The sequence below is a fragment of the Delphinapterus leucas genome, chromosome 19 (genome assembly GCF_059928025.1).
Source record: "Delphinapterus leucas isolate spDelLeu-1000000601 "Yukka" chromosome 19, BTC_Dleu_Yukka2, whole genome shotgun sequence".
NCBI classification, from domain to species: domain Eukaryota; kingdom Metazoa; phylum Chordata; class Mammalia; order Artiodactyla; family Monodontidae; genus Delphinapterus; species Delphinapterus leucas.
In genome coordinates, this window is record NC_143147.1 from 6,908,764 (window position 1) to 6,928,978 (window position 20,215).

The following is a 20,215-nucleotide window of genomic DNA, read 5'->3' on the forward strand; positions in this document are numbered from 1 at the left end:
TTTGGGGAGTTTTGTTTCAACTGTGTTTTACTTTCTGCATGCTTCACTTTATTTTGAATATGCCACAAAGGTTTGTTTGTTTTGTTAACTCTCATATTTCACTCCATGGTTTGCGTTTTCCCCTTCGTTTTGTCTTCTTGCAGGTAGAGATTAGTTCTTCCTGTTACTGTAGAGGACGGGCTCCACCTCTCACAGGAAAATGTTTCGGATGTCACCTTGCTGACATCCGCCAGCGGTGCCTCCCTTCCTTCTCCCCTGTCCCAGAAGGAAGTGGCGTCGTCACCGGTCCTGCGCTTTGGTGGGGTTTGTGGTCTGGAGCTGTGTGCCTTTTGTTTTGCAAAACAAACAAACGGATGCTTTGCTCTGCTCCCGCCCGCCCGTCCCTCTTGCTGGAGTCTCTCGTCCCTCAGTCTTCGTTTTGCTTATCAGTGTGCTCCATTATTCAGTTTTGTTTGGTTTATTTCTCCTAGAAGCTGTTCGGTTAGAGCTGTTTTGAATGTTAATGTCCATGTTTTCTGTTTACCTGGAAGCAGCTACTTACCAAAAAAAAAAAAAAAACTGAGACGATTTGTTAGTTGTTTTTCTTTTGTTTAAATGAAAATAAAATTGTGCAGAGGATAAAAGGCAGACCCACCAAGGAGCCTTTCTGTGGTTGACCCTGGCCAGAGGTGTGACACTCAGAACTGGGAGGCCGAGTGTTACTAACCCGTATTTCATCGGTTTTTTTAAGACTGAAGTGGCCACCTCCCCGTCCGGCGCCTGGCAGAGGCTCCACAGAGTCAACCAGGATCTGCACGGCGAGCTGGAGGCCCAGTGCCAGCGCCAGGAGCTCATCACGCGGCAGATCCAGGCCCTGAAGCGCAGCTACGGGGAGGCCAAGGACGCGATCCGGCACCACGAGGCCGAGATCCGGAGCCTCCAGGCGCGGCTTGGCAATGCCGCCGCCGAGCTCACCATCAAAGAGCAGGCACTGGCCAAGCTCCAGGGCGAGCTGAAGCTGGAGAAGGACAAGGTCCGCGAGCAGCTGGAGGAGCGGCAGCACAGCGAAGCCGCGCTCAACGCCCAGCTGCGCGCCAGCGAGCGGAAGCTCCAGAGCGCGGAGGCCCTGCTGCTGGGGAGGACGCAGGAACTGCGGGACCTGGAGAGGCAACAGGCGCTGCAGCGGGACCGGCAGAAGGAGGTGCAGAGGCTGCAGGAGCGCATCGCCGACCTCAGCCAGCAGCTCAGCGCCAGCGAGCGGGCCCAGAGGCTGATGGAGGAGAAGCTGCAGAGGAACTACGAGCTGCTGCTGGGGAGCTGTGAGCGGGAGAAGCAGGAGCTTCTGCAGAGCCTGAAGGAGGCGGAGGACAGGGCCAGCGCCTTCGAGGACCGGCTCCAGGACCACGAGCAGCAGATGGAGGTCCTGCAGAAGGAGAAGCTGAGTGCCAAGTCCGAGGGCAGCGAGGTGGTGCACCGGCTGGAGGAGCAGCTGGAGATGAAGGAGGCCAGCATCCAGAAGCTGGCCGAGCACGTCCAGAGCCTCCGAGACGAGCGCGACCTGATCCGGCAGCGCTTCCAAGAGCTGATGGGCCGCGTCGCCTTGTCCGACGGGGACGTGGCTGCGCTTGAGGAGAAGCTGAAGGGGAGGGAGGCTGACTACCAAAGCCTGGAGCGCTCCTACAGGAGGGTGGCCAGCCAGCTCCAGGGCGCGCACACGCGGCTCCAGGAGAAGGAGGAGGAGCTGAGGTGCATCCAGGACACGCACGAGAAGGCGCTGGCGAGGAAAGAGCGGGATCTCCAGGATGTGCTGGTTAAGATGACTGCCTTGGGGAGCAGCTTAGAGGAAACAGAAGTGAATCTCCAGGCAAAGGAAGAGATCGCAAGGCAGTTTGCCAAGGAGTCCTCAGAGGACGCCGAGGAGCCACGGAGCTTCTTGGAAGAAGCTGAGGAGGAGGACGGCGTCGCGCGTTCGGGCCCACAGCTCCGGGCTGCAAGCGCACCTCCGGGGGCTGCCCTGGGGGAGGAGCACAGGGACAGCAGCCCCAGGAGAGAAAAGAGCCCAGTGCCCCCAAGGTCGGAAGTGTCCGACAGGGAGGGGCACCTGCAGAGCACCTCAAAGCCCGACCAGGGAGCACCCGGCCTTAAGAGGCAAAGAATCCGGTTCTCCACGATCCAGTGCCAAAAGTACACCCACCCTGACGGGTCTGAGAGGACCTGGACCAGCAGCACGTCCTCTGACACCAGTCAGGACCGCTCACCCTCGGAGGAAAGCATGTCGTCGGAGGCCACCCCCAGCTCGCTCCCAGCGACCAGCGACTCGGACACCTACCTGTCCATCATCCACTCCCTGGAGACCAAGCTCTACGTCACCGAGGAGAAGCTCAAAGATGTGACAGTGAAGCTGGAGAGCCAGCAGGGCCAGAGCCAGGAGGCCCTGCTTGCTCTGCACCAACAGTGGGCTGGCACCGAAGCGCGGCTGCGCGAGCAGCTCCGTGCCAGCCTGCTCCAGGTCGCTGCGCTGGCCTCCCAGCTGGAGCAGGAGAGACAGGCGAGGGCGGAGGTGGTTGAGAACCACGTGGAGGAGCTCGGTGACTTCCGGGTGAAGAACAGCCAGGCCCTGGCTTGCCTGGAAAGCTGCCGGGAGCAGCTGCGGTCGCTGCCGGCTGACGCGGGGGCGGGGCTCCTGGCCGGCGTGGAAAGCTTGCTGGTCGGCGCCATCCAGGCCCTGTGTCACCAGCCACCTCCCACAGGGGAGGCGGGTTTCTCAGAGGAAGAAAAAGTGACCTCACGGCAGCCACCACACCTGCCGGAGCTGAGCGACCAGGAGCAGCTCCAGCTCCTTTCTGATCAGATAGCTCTGGAAGCTATGCTGATAGACCAGATAGCAGACTCACTGAAAAACACCACCTCCGATATCTCGCACGTGCTCCTCGAGATCTCTCAGTCCGGAAAGTGGCCGCTGGAGTCCGAAAGTACCGTGGCCTGTCCTGGGGCCCCAGTGGATGCCTGGGCCAAGAAGGTGCTGGTGGATGGAGAATTCTGGAGCCAGGTCGAGTCCCTGAGCCGGCACCTGGAGATGCTGGGCGGAGAGGCAGCCAGTGCCTCGGGAGGTGGGCGGCCAAACGCCCCGCCAGCCCCGGTCCCTGCCCTGGCCGATGCCACGTGGGTCAGGGCGGAGCTCAGCCTTGCCGTGCATTCGGTGAGGGGGTCCCTCCACCGCAGGCTGCAGAGCATCCAGGAGACCCTCCAGGGGACACAGGCAGCCCTGCAGCAGCACAAGCGCCTGCTGGGGGAGATCCTAGGGGCCTACCAGACACCCGACTTCGAGAGAGTGATGCTGCAGGTCTCGGAAACCCTCCAGCTTCCAGCAGGTGCCGGAGATGGTGTCCAGGTGTCCTGGACTGGGAGCCTGCTGGAAGAAGTACCAAGTCATCAGGACCCAGCTGGCTCACAGGCTCTCTGTCCCTTGTCCAGCCAGAGCTCTGGGGCCTTGGTTGCTATTCAAGAAGAGCTCGCCCTGCAGCTTAAAGATAAGGCCAGTCTCTTGGGAGAGATCTCTGCCACTTTAACCTCACTTCTCCCTGTGGAGGCAGTGCGAGACTGTCAGAAGCTTCTCCAGGCATCCCGGCATCTCTCCCGTAGCGCTTGTCTGGGAGGCCTCGGCCAGTATTCTTCCTTATTAGTTCAAGATGCGATTATTCAGGCTCAGGTGTGTTACACAGCCTGCAGGATCCGGCTGGAGTATGAAAAGGAGCTCCGGGGCTACAGGGAGTCCTGGTCGGGCAGGGGGGCCTCCTGTCAGGAGCACGAGCACGCTGTGGGGGCCCTGAGGGAGGAGTACGAGGGGCTTCTCCGCAAGCAGAAGAGCGAGTACCTGGAGCTGATCGCCATCGTTGAACGGGAGAACGCGGAGCTCAAGACCAAGGTCGCCCAGCTGGGCCAGCAGCAGAGGCGTCTGGAAGAGGGGCAGAGTGAGCGCCGTGAGAGCCTGGCTGCCCCACGAGGGTGGTTTGAGGAGTGGAAGGTCAGCTACACAGGGGAGCGGCTGAGCCGGGCGGAGGGTGCGCCGCAGGCTGCGCGCGGCAGGGTCCTGAGCCAGCTGGATGCCTTGGCGGGGGACAGGCAGGACCTGGAGAGGCAGCCTGTGGACCAGGTGCAGACCCTGGAGGACAAGTTCCAGCTCAAGATCAGGGAGCTGCAGGCCGTCCATGAGGAGGAGCTGCGGTGCCTGCAGGAGACCCTGCGCCACTACCAGGGGCGGCCCCCTGCCGCCCCACCAGCCCACGGACCCCCGTCCTCCAGCCGGCCAGCTGAGGGGGAGGCCGACTCCATGGTGGGGCTGAAGGGGCGCATCCAGGAGTTGGAGGCCCAGGTGGACGTCTTGCGGGAAGCGCTGGAGCACAAGGACCTGGCGGGTGGCGCGGCCTCACTGCGGGAAGAGCGCCAGAGGGACTTTGAGAGCCTCAAGGTTTCGAAGCAGAGCGGTTGGGGGGCGTCCAGTGCAGGCGGAGCTGGGACACGGTTCTTGGCTCCAAGTCACCGAACGGCAGAAGGAGCTGATGGGCTGTTCCCCGCCTGACCTTCCACTGGCTGCGGTGGGGTCCCAGCGGGGCCTGGCAAGGCAGGGTGGTGGGGAAGCTCCCCCACTGCCCCCACCTCCAGGCTGTGCAGACCTGGACCTGGCGAGGGTCCTCTCCTTTCTGCTGTCCTAGGAGAGCAGAGTTGGGCTTCCCAAAGGCTAGAATGTTTGCAGTGGGGTGTTGAGGGCCACTCCCCGCCCCAGTTCTGTGGGGACAGACGTCTGGTGGGAACCTTGCGTGGGAACGGCTGCTCTTACAGGGAGCACAGCCTTATTTGCTCCAGGGGTTTTGAGAAGTGACCTTCCCACCACACCACACCCCAACCCCGTTTCACACCCACCTTGGTAGACAGGATTCCCAGGCCCTGGCCCATCAAGGTGACGTTTCGGGCCCTGGGGCGTTGGGCTGTGTGGAGCCATCAGGGCAGCCTGGGCTCTGGGCTTCGTCCTCTTGGGCTTCTCGCCATCCCTTGAGCTGCATCCAGTAGACGCCAGGCTCTTCCCGTGCCCTCGGTCCCCAGCCCCGTCCTCCAGCTGTGAGCCGGCAGTGCGTCCAGTGCTGAGGGCAGCCCGGCGCTGCTGCGACAAGCAGGCGGGCCGTTAGTGTCTGCCAGGCCGTTTCCACTGCTCTGTTCCCAAGTCAGTCCAAACCTTTTGAAGGCCATTCTGGATCCCAAGGAAGCTTCAAGGGCTGTTGGAAAGTGCCACACAGTCCCCGTGCGGCCGGCGCATACCAGTGCCGCGTTGAAAGTAACTTCCCGGCCGCTTCCCACAACACCCAGCGCGTCTGCGCAGCAGGAAACTCAGACAAGGCCCAGACTGGCTCTCACGCCCATCGGCACGAACCCGGGAGGGAGGAAAGCCCTGGGCTGACACTGGGGGCAGGCTCTGCCCCGGCGGTGATGCAGGCTGGGGCTTGGACGCTGCCTGCTGTGGGCGGCGTCCTCTGTCCTGTGCCTATTCTTGTTGGGCCCTGTGAGACACGCAGAAATTACAACCAAACCGCTCTCTTGGGGCCCGGCTGACAGCTGTTACTTGTGCAGATTTTTGCCCAGGTCAGGGAGACTGGGGTCTTGGCCTGAGGGCCCCTCTTCTGATAGCTGAAGGCTGGTGCTCTTTCTCACGACTCTGCACCGTGGTTACGGAGGAACTTTGATTGATCCCTCCCAGGGATTACTTACTGGCTTAAAAATTAGATTGTTTCTTAAACACATATACTCTCCAAGGAAGCAGCTAGTCTCTAAAGACACCTTAGTGTTTCTGTAGGAAGAATTTTGACCCTTATCTTTATTCTAAAGCCCTCAAATCAAACTAAGACCTTGCAGCTATGTGTTAACCAAGAGTCCACGTTGAACCACAGCGTGCGAGAGGGCAGCGCTAGGACCCTCCAGTGTCCCGGGGTGTGAGGGCAGTGAGAGGAGACAGCAGCTTCCAGGTGGAGCCCCTGCAAGAAGAAAAACGCCCAGTGAGTGGTGCACAGCACTTAAGACCACTTCCCCAGTGAAGCAGATCTGTCGCAGGGAAGTCCAGACTCTGACCGTGAGTTTGAAAAATACTGACTGGAGAGTCTCAGAAGGGCCTCTCAGTCACCGTGGGGGCTGAGACAGAGGTGCCCACACACGGAGGCTGGATTTCTTGGTACCCTTCCTTGATCCATGTGCAAGTACAGGATACTTGGATTTGGAATTAACGTGCCCACATTCGTCCAGTTTTTAAGGATCCCTACTTTGAAACAGATCTTGCAAGGGATTTAGACAAGAAATGTGCCTCCACGCACAGAACGGCTGCACAGACCGCCCCTCATACCCACCCCGCCAGCGAGGCCAACGATAAGCCAGGCCTGGGTTACTACACAGTGGGGGGGGGGGGTGGTCTGAGCCCTTCTTATTAGGTCATGCCTGTGTCCTTCCCCACACCCGTGTCTAGGTCAAACACCAAGCCAGGCTGCAGCGAGGCACAGACAGGTTTGGAGAGCAGCTCTTCCGTCGTGGGTCTCGGTACAGTTAGCAGAGGCACTCGTTAATTAGTGCCCCCTCTTTGTACTCCTTCCAAAGGAAAAGGAAAAGTCGTACACCCTAGCCTAATTTCCTCAGTGGACGCCTGAGAGGTTCAGTGACCCGGTGTGGGCGGCCAGTTGGGCAGTGGCAGGGCTGGGCCCCCTGGCTCCGTGCACTGGGCTACCCGCTACCCGTCACTCACAGGATGGCCTTGGCTCCCTGCGGCTGACAAAGACATTACTGTTCATGACTGTCCTTGATGCCCATGAAACTCAGACCAGACGCGGCTAGCCTCTGCCCGTTCACTCTGTCCTTCCCCCTCCTGTCGGTCCATAATGGTCCAAGATTGGCTATTTTAAATTCTACTGCGGCCTTTTCCTGCCCACGATACCAGCTCTTTCTACAGAGAAATGGGATGCACAACAACCACAGAAATCAGGCACCCTTTTCTAAATGCTCTGGGAGCATGAAACACGCAGGAGCAGAGTGAGTCTCCAGACAGCTGGCGCGGGGCTCGGCTCAAGAGAGCCCCTTCTCTGTGCCAGGAGCCTGGAGGGCAGGGCTGAGGTCTGTTCAGTAAATAGCAGAAGAAAAGTCCGTAAAGCCTCTTGTGCACCTTGCAGGCCACGTGCGAGCGAGGGTTTGCAGCCATGGAAGAAACACACCAGAAGAAGATCGAAGACCTGCAGAGGCAGCACCAGCGGGAACTGGAGAAACTGCGGGAGGAGAAAGACCGCCTCCTGGCTGAGGAGACCGCGGCCACCATCTCAGGTGGGAGCCGCTAACCCCGGGGACGGGCAGCAGGGTCCTCCTGAGCTGATCGCACAGCTCTGAGCAGTGACTGGCCTTCTCACCGTCTTTCGGCTGAGATTGAAGCCTCCTTACCCACGAGAATTCTTGGATAGTTCTCTTGGGGGAAAGGCTTGTTTGAGGAGCCCTTTGAGAGCTCGAGAGCCCCGCGCCAGCACTCCCGCTTTCTGTGGCCGCCGGCACACTTGGTGCTCATGAGGGGCTGCCCTGGCCTCATCGGCCCACCTGCTGGCACTTCTCTGGCAGCGGACACCTCTGCCCGCGGCCCTTGGTCCGTGAGAGCCCAGAGCGTCCGGACTGAGCCCTGGGCCTTTGGCCTGTGTCCCCTCTGTTCATGTAACTATTCTGCGGTGCTTGTGATTGTGGCACTAAGAAAACAGGCCCAGCCTGAAAGCCTGTTGTCCTACAAACTCATACTTGGACTTAACATTGACGTTTATTGAATCAGTTTGGTTTTCTGTTAACATCAAGAAAAAAACACACCTGCATCCCTTTCATGGGGGAGTTCCCCGGGAATCCTCCCGGCCCAACTGCCAATGGGCTGGCATGAGAGGTGGGGGGATGTCCCGCCTTCCTGTCGGTCTCACCTCCCAAGCCCGTGGGTGCTGAGGGCCACATCCTGTCCACAGCCATCGAAGCCATGAAGAATGCCCACCGCGAGGAGATGGAACGGGAGCTGGAGAAGAGCCAGCGGTCCCAGATCAGCAGTGTCAATGCGGACATCGATGCCCTGCAGCGGCAGTACCTGTGAGTCAGCGGAGGTGGCCCTTGCGGGCAGGGCCGGAGGGAGGTCCTTCGGGGACGGGGCGGCACCTTCCCTGTAAGAGCCACAGAGACTCGGGTCCCCAGGGTGGCGCAGGTGGAGGCCCGTGGGCGCTGAGGCTGCTCAGAGCCTCCTTCCTGAGGGGCCGAGCACCATCCTGGGGATCAGCGAACCACTGCTCTCATGGCCCAAGTGGGCTCCTGTTACTGAGTCAAACAGAAACCAGCGACTAAAATGTAAAGAATAAGACGTGGCAGAGGAGATTTTATCAATACTGTCGGATCTTCAGGGCCGACCTCAGAGGCGACCCCAGATTCCTTCTGTCCGTCAGCTGCTGCTGCTTCAGGACGTCGTGGGGAGGGGACGCGGTGCAGCGCATGACACAGATGCTCTGCGGCTGTGCGTGGCAGAAGTGGCCACGACCCCTACATTTTTAAGAAGTGCGTGTGCCAGTTCTCTTTGCAGAGGCAAGGGAATGGGGAGCGTTCACCAGCACGGCCACTGTTTAGTTTTGCCCTCAGTGGAACTCGCACCACTCGGAGCGCCTCGACTGGCTGCTGCAGGGGCCGTGCAGAGCCAGCCTTCGTGGGGCTCCGCAACGCACAGAGTCAGCGTCTCTCCTCTCCCGGGTTCCCGTGCAGTGCAGTCAGGGAGCAGGTGGGTGGGCAGGCGGCCGGGAGCAGCTCACCTCGGCTGGAGGGGGTGTCGGTTCCACAGTACCAGCCCTTCTCAAGTCCAGGGTGGCCGAGAGCGACGTCACGAGGCTTTGGTTTTCTGAACGTGGATCGAGTTGGCACAGTGCTAGAAACGGTCCCAGGTCTGACCTCTCTCTGACACAGCGTGTTTTGGGGTGCGTGGGTGAGGCCTCTCCTGACCCTGGGAGAGGAGTGCCGCCCGTGGGGGCTGTTCGACTACTGGCAAGAGCACAGGGACGGAGCCGCCAAGCTGCATGGCCACTCGAGACCACAAGGTGCAGGGCTCTGCTCGCGGTCGCTCTGCTGTGTGGGTCTCGGCGTCCTTGAGGCTTCGCGGAGGGGACTCTGAGCTTCTTAGAGGCCTGGGCCCCGGGGCGAGGGCAGAGGAGTGAGCAGTGCCCTCTCCCCAGGGAGGAGCTGCAGTCCGTGCAGCGCGAGCTGGAGGTCCTCTCTGAGCAGTACTCGCAGAAGTGCCTGGAGAACGCCCACCTGGCCCAGGCGCTGGAGGCCGAGCGGCAGGCCCTGCGGCAGTGCCAGCGCGAGAACCAGGAGCTCAACGCCCACAACCAGGTGCGCCGCACTGGGGCCCCAATCTGCAGGCATCTCCCGACGTCTGGCGTCACCGGGGTGTGGACAGGAGCTCCCTGCAGCTGCTGGGGTTGAGCCCCTCCTGCTCTGCAGCTGGCCGCTGGCCTTGGGGTCTGGAGGCTCCGAGATGTCTGTTCCTCCTCCGTGGTTGCTGGGCGGCACGGGTCCAGGTCTCCCGTCCCCACGGCTGGGACCGCGTTTAAACACCTCCCAGTCAAGACCATACACTGCTCGCATTTGATTCTGTCAGATTATTCTCTTAAAATGTGCCTGCTCCTGGGCCTCCCCGGTGGCGCAGTGGTTGAGAGTCCGCCTGCCGATGCAGGGGGCGCGGGTTCGTGCCCCGGTCCGGGAAGATCCCACATGCCGCGGAGCGGCTGGGCCCGTGAGCCATGGCCGCTGAGCCTGCGCGTCCGGAGCCTGTGCTCCGCAACGGGAGAGGCCGCAGCGGTGAGAGGCCCGCGTACCGCAAAAAAAAAAAAAAAAATGTGCCTGCTCCTTAGAAAACTGGGGTACATTTAAAATCCTGGCTAACGGAACAGCTCAAGGTAGGTCTAGTTTCAAAAAAGCTTCTCTGTGGGTACAAGACCCCTCGTTCTCCCCCCGCACTGAGGAGACAGCCACGTCAGCCTGGCCCAGGCTCAAGGCCTCTGTGGGCCCACAGCTGCCCATATGTGGGGGACACTCCAGCAGGACTGGTTCTGCTTGGCCACTGTGGTGGCCTAAGACGACCACCTGCTAGCTGGAAAGAAGGTACAGAAAGCGAGTGGTGAGGGTGGCCGGAGGTCCTGATCCTGCAGAAACTCAGGAGCACAAATCCTGGAACTGATTAACACTAGTCACGGTGACAGAAAGAGGCTGAGCATGGATCCTGCAGCTGCAGTTCCACAAAAGCATTGGGCCGTGTAAATGGCTTTGGCAAGGGTGTCCACACTGACTCTGAGATGCCACCGTGCACAGGCACCGCTGCAGGCCTCCCGTGCTGCATGCTACCCTGGCCGCGCCCTGTGTTCGTGGCCAAACAGCTCTGTAGAGCACCCTGTTTGGTTGTGTTGCTGTCCCCCAGGAGCTGAACAACCGCCTGGCTGCTGAAATCTCACGGCTACGGACGCTGCTGACCGGGGACGCCGGTGGCGAGGCTGCTGGTTCACCTCTCACGCAGGGCAAGGACGCCTATGAGTTAGAGGTACGGCTCAGAGCCAGGTCCCTCTTTACCAGCTCACACCATACAAGCCCCTAGCTTATGGGCAGCAAGAGGGGGAGAACCTGGAAAGACCTGAGTCATGCCAGGACGCAAAAGAGAAGAGTTAGCTGCCAGGCAGCGTGGGACCCCTCACGGGGCCACAGGGACCTTTAACGCATCCTCGCTCACCTGCCCTCCGCCCCTCTGTTCTACCACGCCACAAACACTGACCAACTGAAATGAAACATTGAATAACTGTGAACGCTGCGGCTGCTTGAGGTTCTTAAGGCTGTATTACTCACGATCAGGAAGGTTCATCTTAAGTCAGAATGATTGCTTCTTATGTATAAGGTGTGTTCTTTTATGAAAGCACTTAGATTTTTCCCCATTCAATTAAAATTTCATGAAACCATCTCTTCCTAATGATGGGAGAGGCTGACCTGAGGTCTCTGCAGGACCCCTTCCTGGGCTCTGTGCCAGGAGCTCCCGGGCTGAGGACGAGGCTTTCGGGTCAGGAGGGGTCACGGCCGTTTCTTCCTGACAAGGACCGGGAGAAAGCTGCCTGCCCACCGGCGTGTGGCGGCGAGTCCTCCGTGTGGCTCAGTCTTTGCTTTCGAGGCCCTGGCAGTCCCGCCCTGGCAGTCCCTCTGCTCCCGAATGTGAGTCTCTTAATTTCTCTCTTTTTCTAGGTCTTATTGCGGGTCAAGGAGTCAGAAATTCAGTACCTGAAACAGGAGATCAGCTCCCTCAAGGATGAGCTACAGACGGCGCTGCGGGTAACGCACGTCCCCACCCGTGGACCTGGGGGATGGGCTCCGGATGGGGCGGGGCCACGCGTGTCCAGAGTCACATGTAGCAGCTCTGAAGTAGATTTCGCTTCCACGAGAAGAATGGCAGCCTGCAGGTGGGCGCGGCAGGAACAAGGGGCCGTCCCCGTGCCCGCCACGTGCTGGGGCAGGGACCCGAGACCCAAACACACTGTTGCCTCCTGCGGGCGCTCCTGGAGGCCAAGTCACTTAGGGGATCCAAGGCACAGGGGTTTTCCAGCCTGAAGCCACACAGAGGTCCTCGGGGCTCAAGGCGGCGCCAGCCTGGCTATAGCCCGGGGCCCTGCCGTGCCTGTTCCGCTCTGTGTCCAGTTTCTGCCTCTGGAAGGCGGGGGCTGGCCTGCGTTCTCTGCTGCCGGGCCCATGCCCAGTCGCCCCCGAAGCGCTCTGGCCCCAGGAGGACGGGCCACCCAGCCTGGCTGTAACTGCTCTTTGCCCTTCTATCCCCAAGGACAAGAAGTACGCTAGTGACAAGTACAAGGACATCTACACAGAGCTCAGCATCGTGAGGGCGAAGGCCGACTGTGACGTCAGCAGGCTGCAGGAGCAGCTGAAAGCTGCAACCGACGCACTGGGTGAAAGGTCACCGGAACACACCCCCGTGTCCGGCTACGGTGAGTCCTCCAGCTCTGGATTCTGACTCAGTAACTTGCGCTGATTTAGTCCCGGAGCTGCTGGCGCTTGATTCAAGCAGAGGGTTTCTTTTCTCTGTCAGACTAACTTCCTGGTAGGGAACAGCTGCAGGGGTGGTAGGCGCCCGGCTCTCGGGCCCTCCTGGTTGGGAAGCCCTTCTCCTCCGACGCTGCACTGGTTGCCCTGAGGGACAGTCATACCTCGGGGTGTGTGTTTACAGTGACAGCCGGCTGTGTTTCCCATTTTCCTGAACAATTCACTCATTCCCGTAAGCAGCTCGCTGGTTCTTGATCCTGGGGGTTTACCATAAAATCTGCAGAAGGCCATGGGGGGAGGGGATGGGGGAATGCCGCCTTCTGAAGAGATGCCCTAGCTCACTACCCGCTTCCTCTCAGCCGGCAAGGATCCCTCCTCGCCAGTTTGCATCGCTGCTGGGCGGGCACGTTACAGGTCTTCCCGAAGGCAGGCAGGCCATGTGCAGCGAAGCTCAAATCAGACCCGGGACGGGATGGTGACACTGGCTGCTTCCGAGGAGTCGTCTGGGGGCCAGGAGATTTAGGGTTAGGATTGAGCACGTGCAGCCTGTGACCCTTCTGAACGCACAGGAGCACAGAGCTGGCTCTGCCTCCACGGTCGGGGGCTGAACCGTGAGGTCACTGCACAGCTCTCAGCAAGTGAGGGAGAGCGCCATAAGTATGGGAAGTTAAAAACCCTGAGCAGCCCGGGGCTCTCAGGAGGAGGAGGGCGGCAGGTGTGCCCAGCAGCCCAGGGGCAACGGGTGCTGCGGCCGGCCAACGGGGAGGAGCCCGGCCCGGGGCCTCGCGTGCCTCCTCCAGGTCTCCCAGCGCCCGGAACTGTTCCAAGGATCTCGTGCTTTACAGTTCTTTGTTTGGGGTTCTCGTGGGTTGTTGAAGGGAACGTCTCACGTGTGGGTGAGGATGATAAGCCTTGGAAGCCTTCAAACCCAAGTCTGTTCCCAGGGGGTTTACAAAACAGGCACTGGGTCTGCTCGTCTTCTCAGATATAATGAAGTCTAAAAGCAACCCTGACTTCTTGAAGAAAGACAGATCCTGCGTCAGCCGACAGCTCAGAAGCATCAGGTCCAAGGTGAGTCTGGGGTCCAGCCCCTGTGTACGTAGAGCCCACCTAGGGCCACAGCAGAGTGTCCCCAGGGTCCCAGAACTCACTGGCCCCACACGCTTAGCCTGCTGGGCCAGTTCCACGGGCTTCGCACTGAGTGTGTCCCTCGCCCAGCAGTGGGACCATCTCCTGCCAGCGACAGCGCAGGGCCAGACCCACAGCAAGCAGGGCTCGGGTGAATCCCCTCAGACCGGCGCCCTGCTGGGTCGGTCCTGCCCCATCTGGACTGCTCCTTGCACGTCCCTAGTTCATGCTGACGCCGGCTGCCTTCGAGAGACAAAGCTGCCCGCGCTCCTTCCCCCCCAGCGTGTGCCCTCCGCCCCCACGTGCCCCTCTGTGGGAAGGTGGGTTGGAGGGTGGGGGTGACCAGCACGTTGCATTTAGGATTTATTGTGTGTGTATCTTTTGTTTTCTGCTCTTTCCCCCGACAGTCCGTAATTGAGCAGGTCTCATGGGATAACTGAAACGACCCGCTTCCCGGTCCCTTGTCGTGTAGGTAAACCACTCTCACCACCACCCACCCGCCCGCCGCCCTCGAGGGGGTACTACCTGCATGCACACTGCTCACACCTCCATAGCGAGCTCCTTGTTTTCCGGTCACTTTCATTCCTCCTGCTCCAGCCGGCACATACACGATCCATGTGAAGTTTCTTAACCTGTTCTGGGGAGTTAACTGCACTGTAACCTCTTAACAGAGGGGAGTTCCCCCCAGCTTGGTGGGCTGCCCGTGGGGCCAGCATCTCGGCCCCGTCACATGCATGTCGAGTGGTTTGTGCGCTCACGTTCTCTGGGGGCACCGCTGCCCTCCGTCGGGAAACGGACTTGACAGAGCCGCCCACTGCTGAAGTGCTCCCGCCCCGCGCCCCCCCGCCCTGTTAACAGGCTCAGGAGGCCCGAGCCCAGCAAGCCAGGGAGCTGATACCTCGCACACGCAGCTCTGGAAACCACTCAGTACAGCGAGCGCTTGGGGCTGAGCGTTTGCCAGCCCTGAGGACCCCGGGTGCCTCCAAAGCCAGGAAGCAGGGGCTGAATGAGCGCTGGCTCAGAAACATCAGGCTGTCTGACCCCGACCCTGCCTGGACGCTCCTGACTCCCACGAGGCCCAGGCATCCGGGCCCAGAGTCACTCTTTCCCTAGTGGGTTTCTCAGCTCGGCTGGCCTGATCTCGTTGACCCTCTGATGAGGAAGTTGAGGGCAGCAGGAAGGGCTCAGAACGGGACGCTGGCGGGTGCGCCCGGCTCACTTGGCGGGCTGAGGGGTTTGGTTTAGGGAGATTTTACGGAAGGAAATCCAAGTAGTTCTGTACTTGGTATGTTTATTTCCCTACAGTCCTGGCTCACTTATCACCAGAAACGTTTAAGCCTGTTCAAAACTCAGTTCGGGCTTTTTTCTTTAAACGTGGAAAACATTCTGCTTAGCAAAAGGGCAACGTGTTCTTGGCTGTGGTTTTCTTGTTGATGATTTTACTTCTGTCTGAGGCTGAACTGTAGCTGCTGCAGGTTCACCGTGAGTGCTTTGGGCCTTTTGCCTGTAAAACGACAAACACTTCTGCCAGGGCCCTTGCAGGGAAGCCTTGCTCCAGCAAGCCCGCCCCATCAGGCGGACCGTGTGTCGGGGGAGGGAAAGTGCTTTGCAGGAATCCGCTGGTGGTCCCGCGGTTAGGACTTGGCGCTCTCACTGCTGGGGCCTGGGTTCGATCCTTGGTCGGGGGACTAAGATCCCACAAGCTGCACAGTACTTTGGGCTCTGGACAAAGGGCCAGAAGATCAGTGGAAACATCTCTGTCAATAAGGGCCTTTGGCCATGAGACGTGCTGGCACACATGTGCGGCCGTGTAGATGGCAGCTTCTATGCTGGCCGGGAGCTTGCTAAAGCAGAGGCCGGGAATGAGGGAGGAAACTGTCAGGCACACCCACGAGGGTCTGCCTGCGGCTCTCTGCAAGGCCGGGACCCAGATGAGTGTGGGGAGAAGCCCAGGAGCAGGGTTTCCCAGAGTTGTGTTCGTTTGAGTCCGAGTTCGGCTTGCCAAGTTTGCGACGTAAAAGCAGTGCTCTCGGTGTGTGGGGACAGCCCTGCTGGCCCAAGGAGGAAGCTGGGGCCCTTATGGTCCACCCTCGGGGACACCAGCCGTGATGCTGTGCCTGTAACGTGCTGTCAATGGACACTTGCACAGCTCCGTGCTGCCCTTTTTCCTGATTGTATTTGGAAACCGTGGAACCTCCCACAGGAAGACGGGAACTAAGTTGCCCAAAAACAACCTGTCACTGGTGCTTTTTGATACAGGGTCTGATGTATACGGCTGTCTTATCTTTTCACGTGTGTTGTCTCTGTACCTGCCTCCCTCAGCAGGACAGAAAGGCTCAGCCCCCATCACGTCAGAAAGCTCGTTGCCTAAGAGCAGCTGGGCTCTTCTGGGATGGAGACCAGAGAGGACGTTTCCCGGGCTCCTCACGGAGGCCCCCGCCTGGTCGTCCTGAGCGTGGGGTCACGGAGATGCTGGGTGTGCGGGGCAGCACGGGGTCTTCTCAGGCTCCGCCCCCACAGCTGTGGTGAGCGGCTGCACAGCAGGGATGATCACCAGGCATGCGCGGAGGGAAAATCTCTGTCCCTCAGGACTCAGCAGTGGCGGTTTGCTGCCACCCAAGGGAAAGTCCCCAACTAGAGCGGTGCAGCGTGGCAGGTGACGGGGCCCAGCCCCTGGATGAGACTGGCTGCTGTGTAGACAGCGGCTGTGTAGATGGCAGCCCTGACCTGAAGCAGGCGCACTTGGGAAGAGTCCCGAGAGCACGTGAGGCAGTCGTGTGCGTTAATGCGTTAATGGATGTCAGCATGGGACGTGGATTGGTCCTCTTCCTCTGACCAGTGGCATCTAAATTAAAAATACAGGCAAGCAGAGCTGTCCTGCGTGAAGCTGGGGCCCCAGGGGACGCGGGTCAGCTCTGAGGTGGAGGCTGGGCTCGGTCTCACCTGCTGATTGTGGGCCGGCCCCGGTTCCGCGGCCTCGGTGAAGCCTGGACTTGCCACGCAGATCCGATGGCAGCGAGGCACCTTCGTTCCCAGTCGTGCTCTGAGGTGATGCTTCTTTTCTCGTCCAGAAATTAAGTCTCTTTGAAGAGCCTCCCAGAGTAAAGCAGGAAATCCTCTGTCCCCCACCTTCGCTTCCGTTCTCAGAGACTCAGTAAACAAAGCGACATGTTCCCACCGCCACGTTCCCAAATCCCCGGGGCAGTGAGAGTCCAACAGGGTTTGTGATCGGTGCAGCAGGCCCTGCCAGCCTGCGGTCGCGAGAGACCAGACGTGGATGCGGACGTAGCGGGCATCTTCATGTTCTTGGCAGGGTCTCCTCTCCTGGCTCCACTGGTCTGATCCCTGCTTGTCGGGAGAGCCCGAAGCTCAGCATTGGTCTTGTTTCTTTTTCCTTCTCATTTAGTAACACCACCACCTTGGGGGTCGTGGCCCTTCTAGCACGCCCACTAACCCTCCGGGAGCCCCGAGCCGCGCCTCTCGCCGGACTGCAGCCCGTGCCAAGCGGGGCCGCCGGCTAACGGCCTGTCTGTTTCTCCACCAGAGTCTGAAGGAAGGCCTGACGGTGCAAGATCGCCTGAAGCTCTTTGAGTCCAGGGACCTGGAGCGCGACTAGCTGCTCCCACGCAGCTCAGACGCACCCTCCCTGGCCCGCGGCCGCCGCCCTGCCCTCGTCTGTACCTTCGATTTCTGTTACCGTTATCGTTGTTATCGCCCTCAGTAACTGTGGTATGGATGCATGAGAGACTGGTCTGTGGGTTGCTCACATCACCCCTGTTGTGTTTACCGAAGCTTTTCCCCGTGGTTTTCTACGACCAGCCCGGCCGAGGGGCCGAGCGCATGTGGCTCTCCCCCGTCGCCCCCGCGCTCATGTCAGTATTAAGGCCCAGCAGCCTGCGATAAGCTAGCTCTGTCTCGCCCAGTGCGCGGTGGGGTCAGGGCCCGGGCGGGTCCCTGGGAGAGAACCGTGTGCTGCGGTCCCAGCGCAGATAGCTGGTAGCCTGCGGGGGGGGGGGGGGGGGAGCGTGGCTTAGAACCTTGGATGTACCACCTTTGGGCTTCAGAGGAGGACAGCATTTTGTATTTGTTCCACTAATGCCGCTTAGAACCACACCCCAGATACTCGTGGTAAACCTTTCACAACCTGGAAAATGTTGAAAGCAGCCATTCCTATTTTTGTTTGTTTTTTATTAAATCTTGCACAAAACCAGGCCCCTCTCATTCCTTCCTACGCTCGCTTCTTTCTTGGTCACCAGGAACCCTGGTCCTTTCATACTCGGTAGATGCTGACCTGCAGCGTGTGGTTTCAGGCTGTGATCACAAATAATGAAGAGAGTTTTCCCTCAGAGAACACGGTTGACAGGAGACCCTGTGTTAAGTCGAGAAGATTAGAGCAGACATTGGAACCAGATAAGAACTGGCCATTCTTGACGTGCTCCTAAGCCTCCTTCAGTTCACCTGAGGTCTCAGACCGTGCGGCACTGGGTGCGCCTGCACCGGGCCTGGACCGACGGCTCTGCTTCCTTAGTGGTCTAAGAACTCTTTAACCGCCATCAGACACTCCACAGCACTTCTTGAAAACCTCTGAAATCGGGGTTCTATGACGGCCCCATGAAAACTCCTCATCCCGTTAGGGTGGGGAGTGTGAACAAAGCCCACCGGGCGGGAGCCAGCCCGGGCGCGGGGGGGAAGGCCTCCTGGCCTCACTGCTTGGGTGAGCACCACTGTCTCGGGTACGTGGGTGCTTCGGGCGTGGAAACGTAGAAATCATCTTGCTCAGTTTTTAGATTAAGTGAACGCACGAGGTCATTTGGACAGAGTCCTGGAAGGGCAGGACAGAGGCCCTGGGGTGTGTAAGAAGTGCAGCTCCCGTGCCGTCTTCTCACTGGATGGTCTCAGGGCTCCTGGCTGCAGTGGGCCCTCCCTGCTCACGAGCTGTTCAGAGCCTCACACCGCGCCAGTCACTCCTTCACCGCTATCCTCCCACGTTTTTAAAAGCAGAGAACATTAGCTCCTTTAATTCTGGCATCAGACACCCCCGCCATGTAGACTGGCGCTGTCTCCAGAGTGGTCTGTGAGCGTGTCATCGAGGGCAGCGTGACAGGTGCCCTGGGGATCTGCTGGGCGGGCCTCTGCCAGGCTCAGGCGGCTCTTCGGGTGGGGACACTGTGGCTTCGTGTCCCTCCTCCGAGCATGCACCTCGTCAGGCCGGGTTGGCCCTGTGCTGCCCCCGCTGCCCCTGGGGGATCTCCGGCCCTCCCAGAAGGGCAGGGTCCGCGCACAGAGTTGCGTTTCGTCTGCCCGTAGACGTGAGCGTTTGGATTGTGCAGTGCTCCTGATTAGGTCAAAAGAGCATTTTCTTCACGTGTCTCATCAGTTATCCTTTGAGGTCTGAGCTCAGGAATCTTGGGGAACAGGTGTCGGCAGCAGCATCCGGGGCTTGCAGGCAGAGGTGGCCGGGAAATGCACCGCGAAAGCTCAACCGGCCGAGCAACGACCCCGGCAGTGCTGGGCAGCAGCACGTGGTGACGGCCGCCGCCTGGTTCGGAACCAGGTCTGAGCTTCGGGCTGGCGTGAGCAGGCAGGACAGGACGGCGAGGGTCTCTGCTCTGCATCTCACGGTCCCACCTCAGCCCCCGGCACGCAGCGTCCTCCGGACTCTCCCTGCGACCACCCAAGCTCCCAGGCAGCAATTCAGCTGCCGCACTCCAGAAGGGAGGAAGAACACGTATGCGGAGGTTGAGCCGGTGTCTGCGTTGGCAGAGAACAGGCCCTCGGGGGGCTGTGGACAGGGAGGCGCGGGTGACTGCGAGCCCAGGGTGCTCCCAGCACTCCCCCGGCATGGGGAGCGTCCCCACGTCCCCAAGGAGGAAAAGGTTCCCTGGGTCGTCTCTTCACAGCAGTGATATTTTCCTGTAAACGTTTCTCCTTCATTTGGGACCTGCGAGCACCTGCAGCTAAGCCGAGCCCGACAGACCAGCGGGACGGCTGGACAGGCTCACGCCACCTGACGGCTCTGTGAACACCTGCATCACTGCAGTGCAAGTGCGCCGGGCTCGCGGCCTCCTCTGCTCGGACGTGCTGCCGGGGCCTAAGCAGGTCTGAAGGCCAGTGTTCCAGGTGACCGTGCTGGCCGCAGCGTGCCTCGCGGGCTTGTGCCATGGCGCATGAGAGCCAGCGTGGCTTTCTGGGACGAAGCGATGGCTGTGCTGGGGTGACCGGCGGAGACCGAGGACGAGGGAAGGCCCAGCCTCTGGCCAGTCACGGGCAGCCTGTCGTTAACGGTGTCCAGTCGCAGGCAGCGGCTCACTGACCCGACAGCTGGGCACCGAGGCCTCATGCAGGCCAGGCTCGGGAAGAGAGGGAGCTGCCTGAGAGCAGTTCTGACAGATGAGGCCACGAGACAAGACCTACGGCGTCAGCACTCTCAGAGACGTCTATTTAATGCCGTTTCTCTGCGAGGGAAACACCATCTTTCCATCGCTGCGCCTGGCAGCCCCCTCCACATCCTCTGGCTGAGGCGGCACAGTGCCTGCCCCCTCCGAGGGGCCTGTATGGTGAGCGCTCACCCTGGAACCTCCCCTCCAGCCAGGTGCCAGGGTCCCCCAGCTCTAGCCGGTGAGACCTGCGCGGGCGCCCCGGGGTGTCCCCCGCTGGGAGGAGCAGGTAGACAGGCGTGCGCGTTCTCCTCGCGAAGGAACTCACGCCCGCTCCTCCCTGAGGACGCGGCGTCCCGCCGGAGCACCATGAGCCAGGCTTCCCGCCGCCGCTCGCTCCTGACACGGTCTTCTCCAGGGACTCAAAGCTGTTTTCCATTAGAGAGTAAAATGAACACAGCCCGCCAGCAGTTCTCGTTCCTGAAAAGAAGTTTTCTCAAGAAGCTTACTTTCAAGACGCAATTCCATAAAACAAAAATACTAGACACCTTTATCACCTAGAAAGGGGAGGAAATTTAACTGTTGCCAGAGTTTTACAAAGGACTGGAAAGTGTGTAGTA

General features: G+C 60.1%; 1 protein-coding gene across 22 annotated transcripts in view; it reads left to right on the plus strand.

The window, feature by feature from the left end:
* Positions 1-17,428, plus strand: part of MPRIP (myosin phosphatase Rho interacting protein) — a 129,000-nt gene extending 111,572 nt beyond the window's left edge. For 9 of the 22 annotated variants that reach the window (XM_089900166.1, XM_089900163.1, XM_089900165.1 and 6 more), the window contains 9 exons: positions 731-4,447; positions 7,179-7,326; positions 7,995-8,112; positions 9,234-9,393; positions 10,478-10,597; positions 11,284-11,370; positions 11,873-12,035; positions 13,076-13,161; positions 16,763-17,428. In XM_089900166.1, the coding sequence (XP_089756292.1) occupies positions 731-4,447; positions 7,179-7,326; positions 7,995-8,112; positions 9,234-9,393; positions 10,478-10,597; positions 11,284-11,370; positions 11,873-12,035; positions 13,076-13,161; positions 16,763-16,834 (4,671 nt within the window). In that variant the 3' untranslated portion in view covers positions 16,835-17,428. Of the gene's footprint in view, positions 1-730; positions 4,448-7,178; positions 7,327-7,994; positions 8,113-9,233; positions 9,394-10,477; positions 10,598-11,283; positions 11,371-11,872; positions 12,036-13,034; positions 13,162-13,625; positions 13,691-16,624; positions 16,740-16,762 lie in introns of those variants that run through there. The other 13 variants (XM_089900175.1, XM_089900176.1, XM_089900178.1 and 10 more) reach the window with 10 other exon arrangements.
* The last annotated feature ends 2,787 nt before the right edge of the window (positions 17,429-20,215 follow it).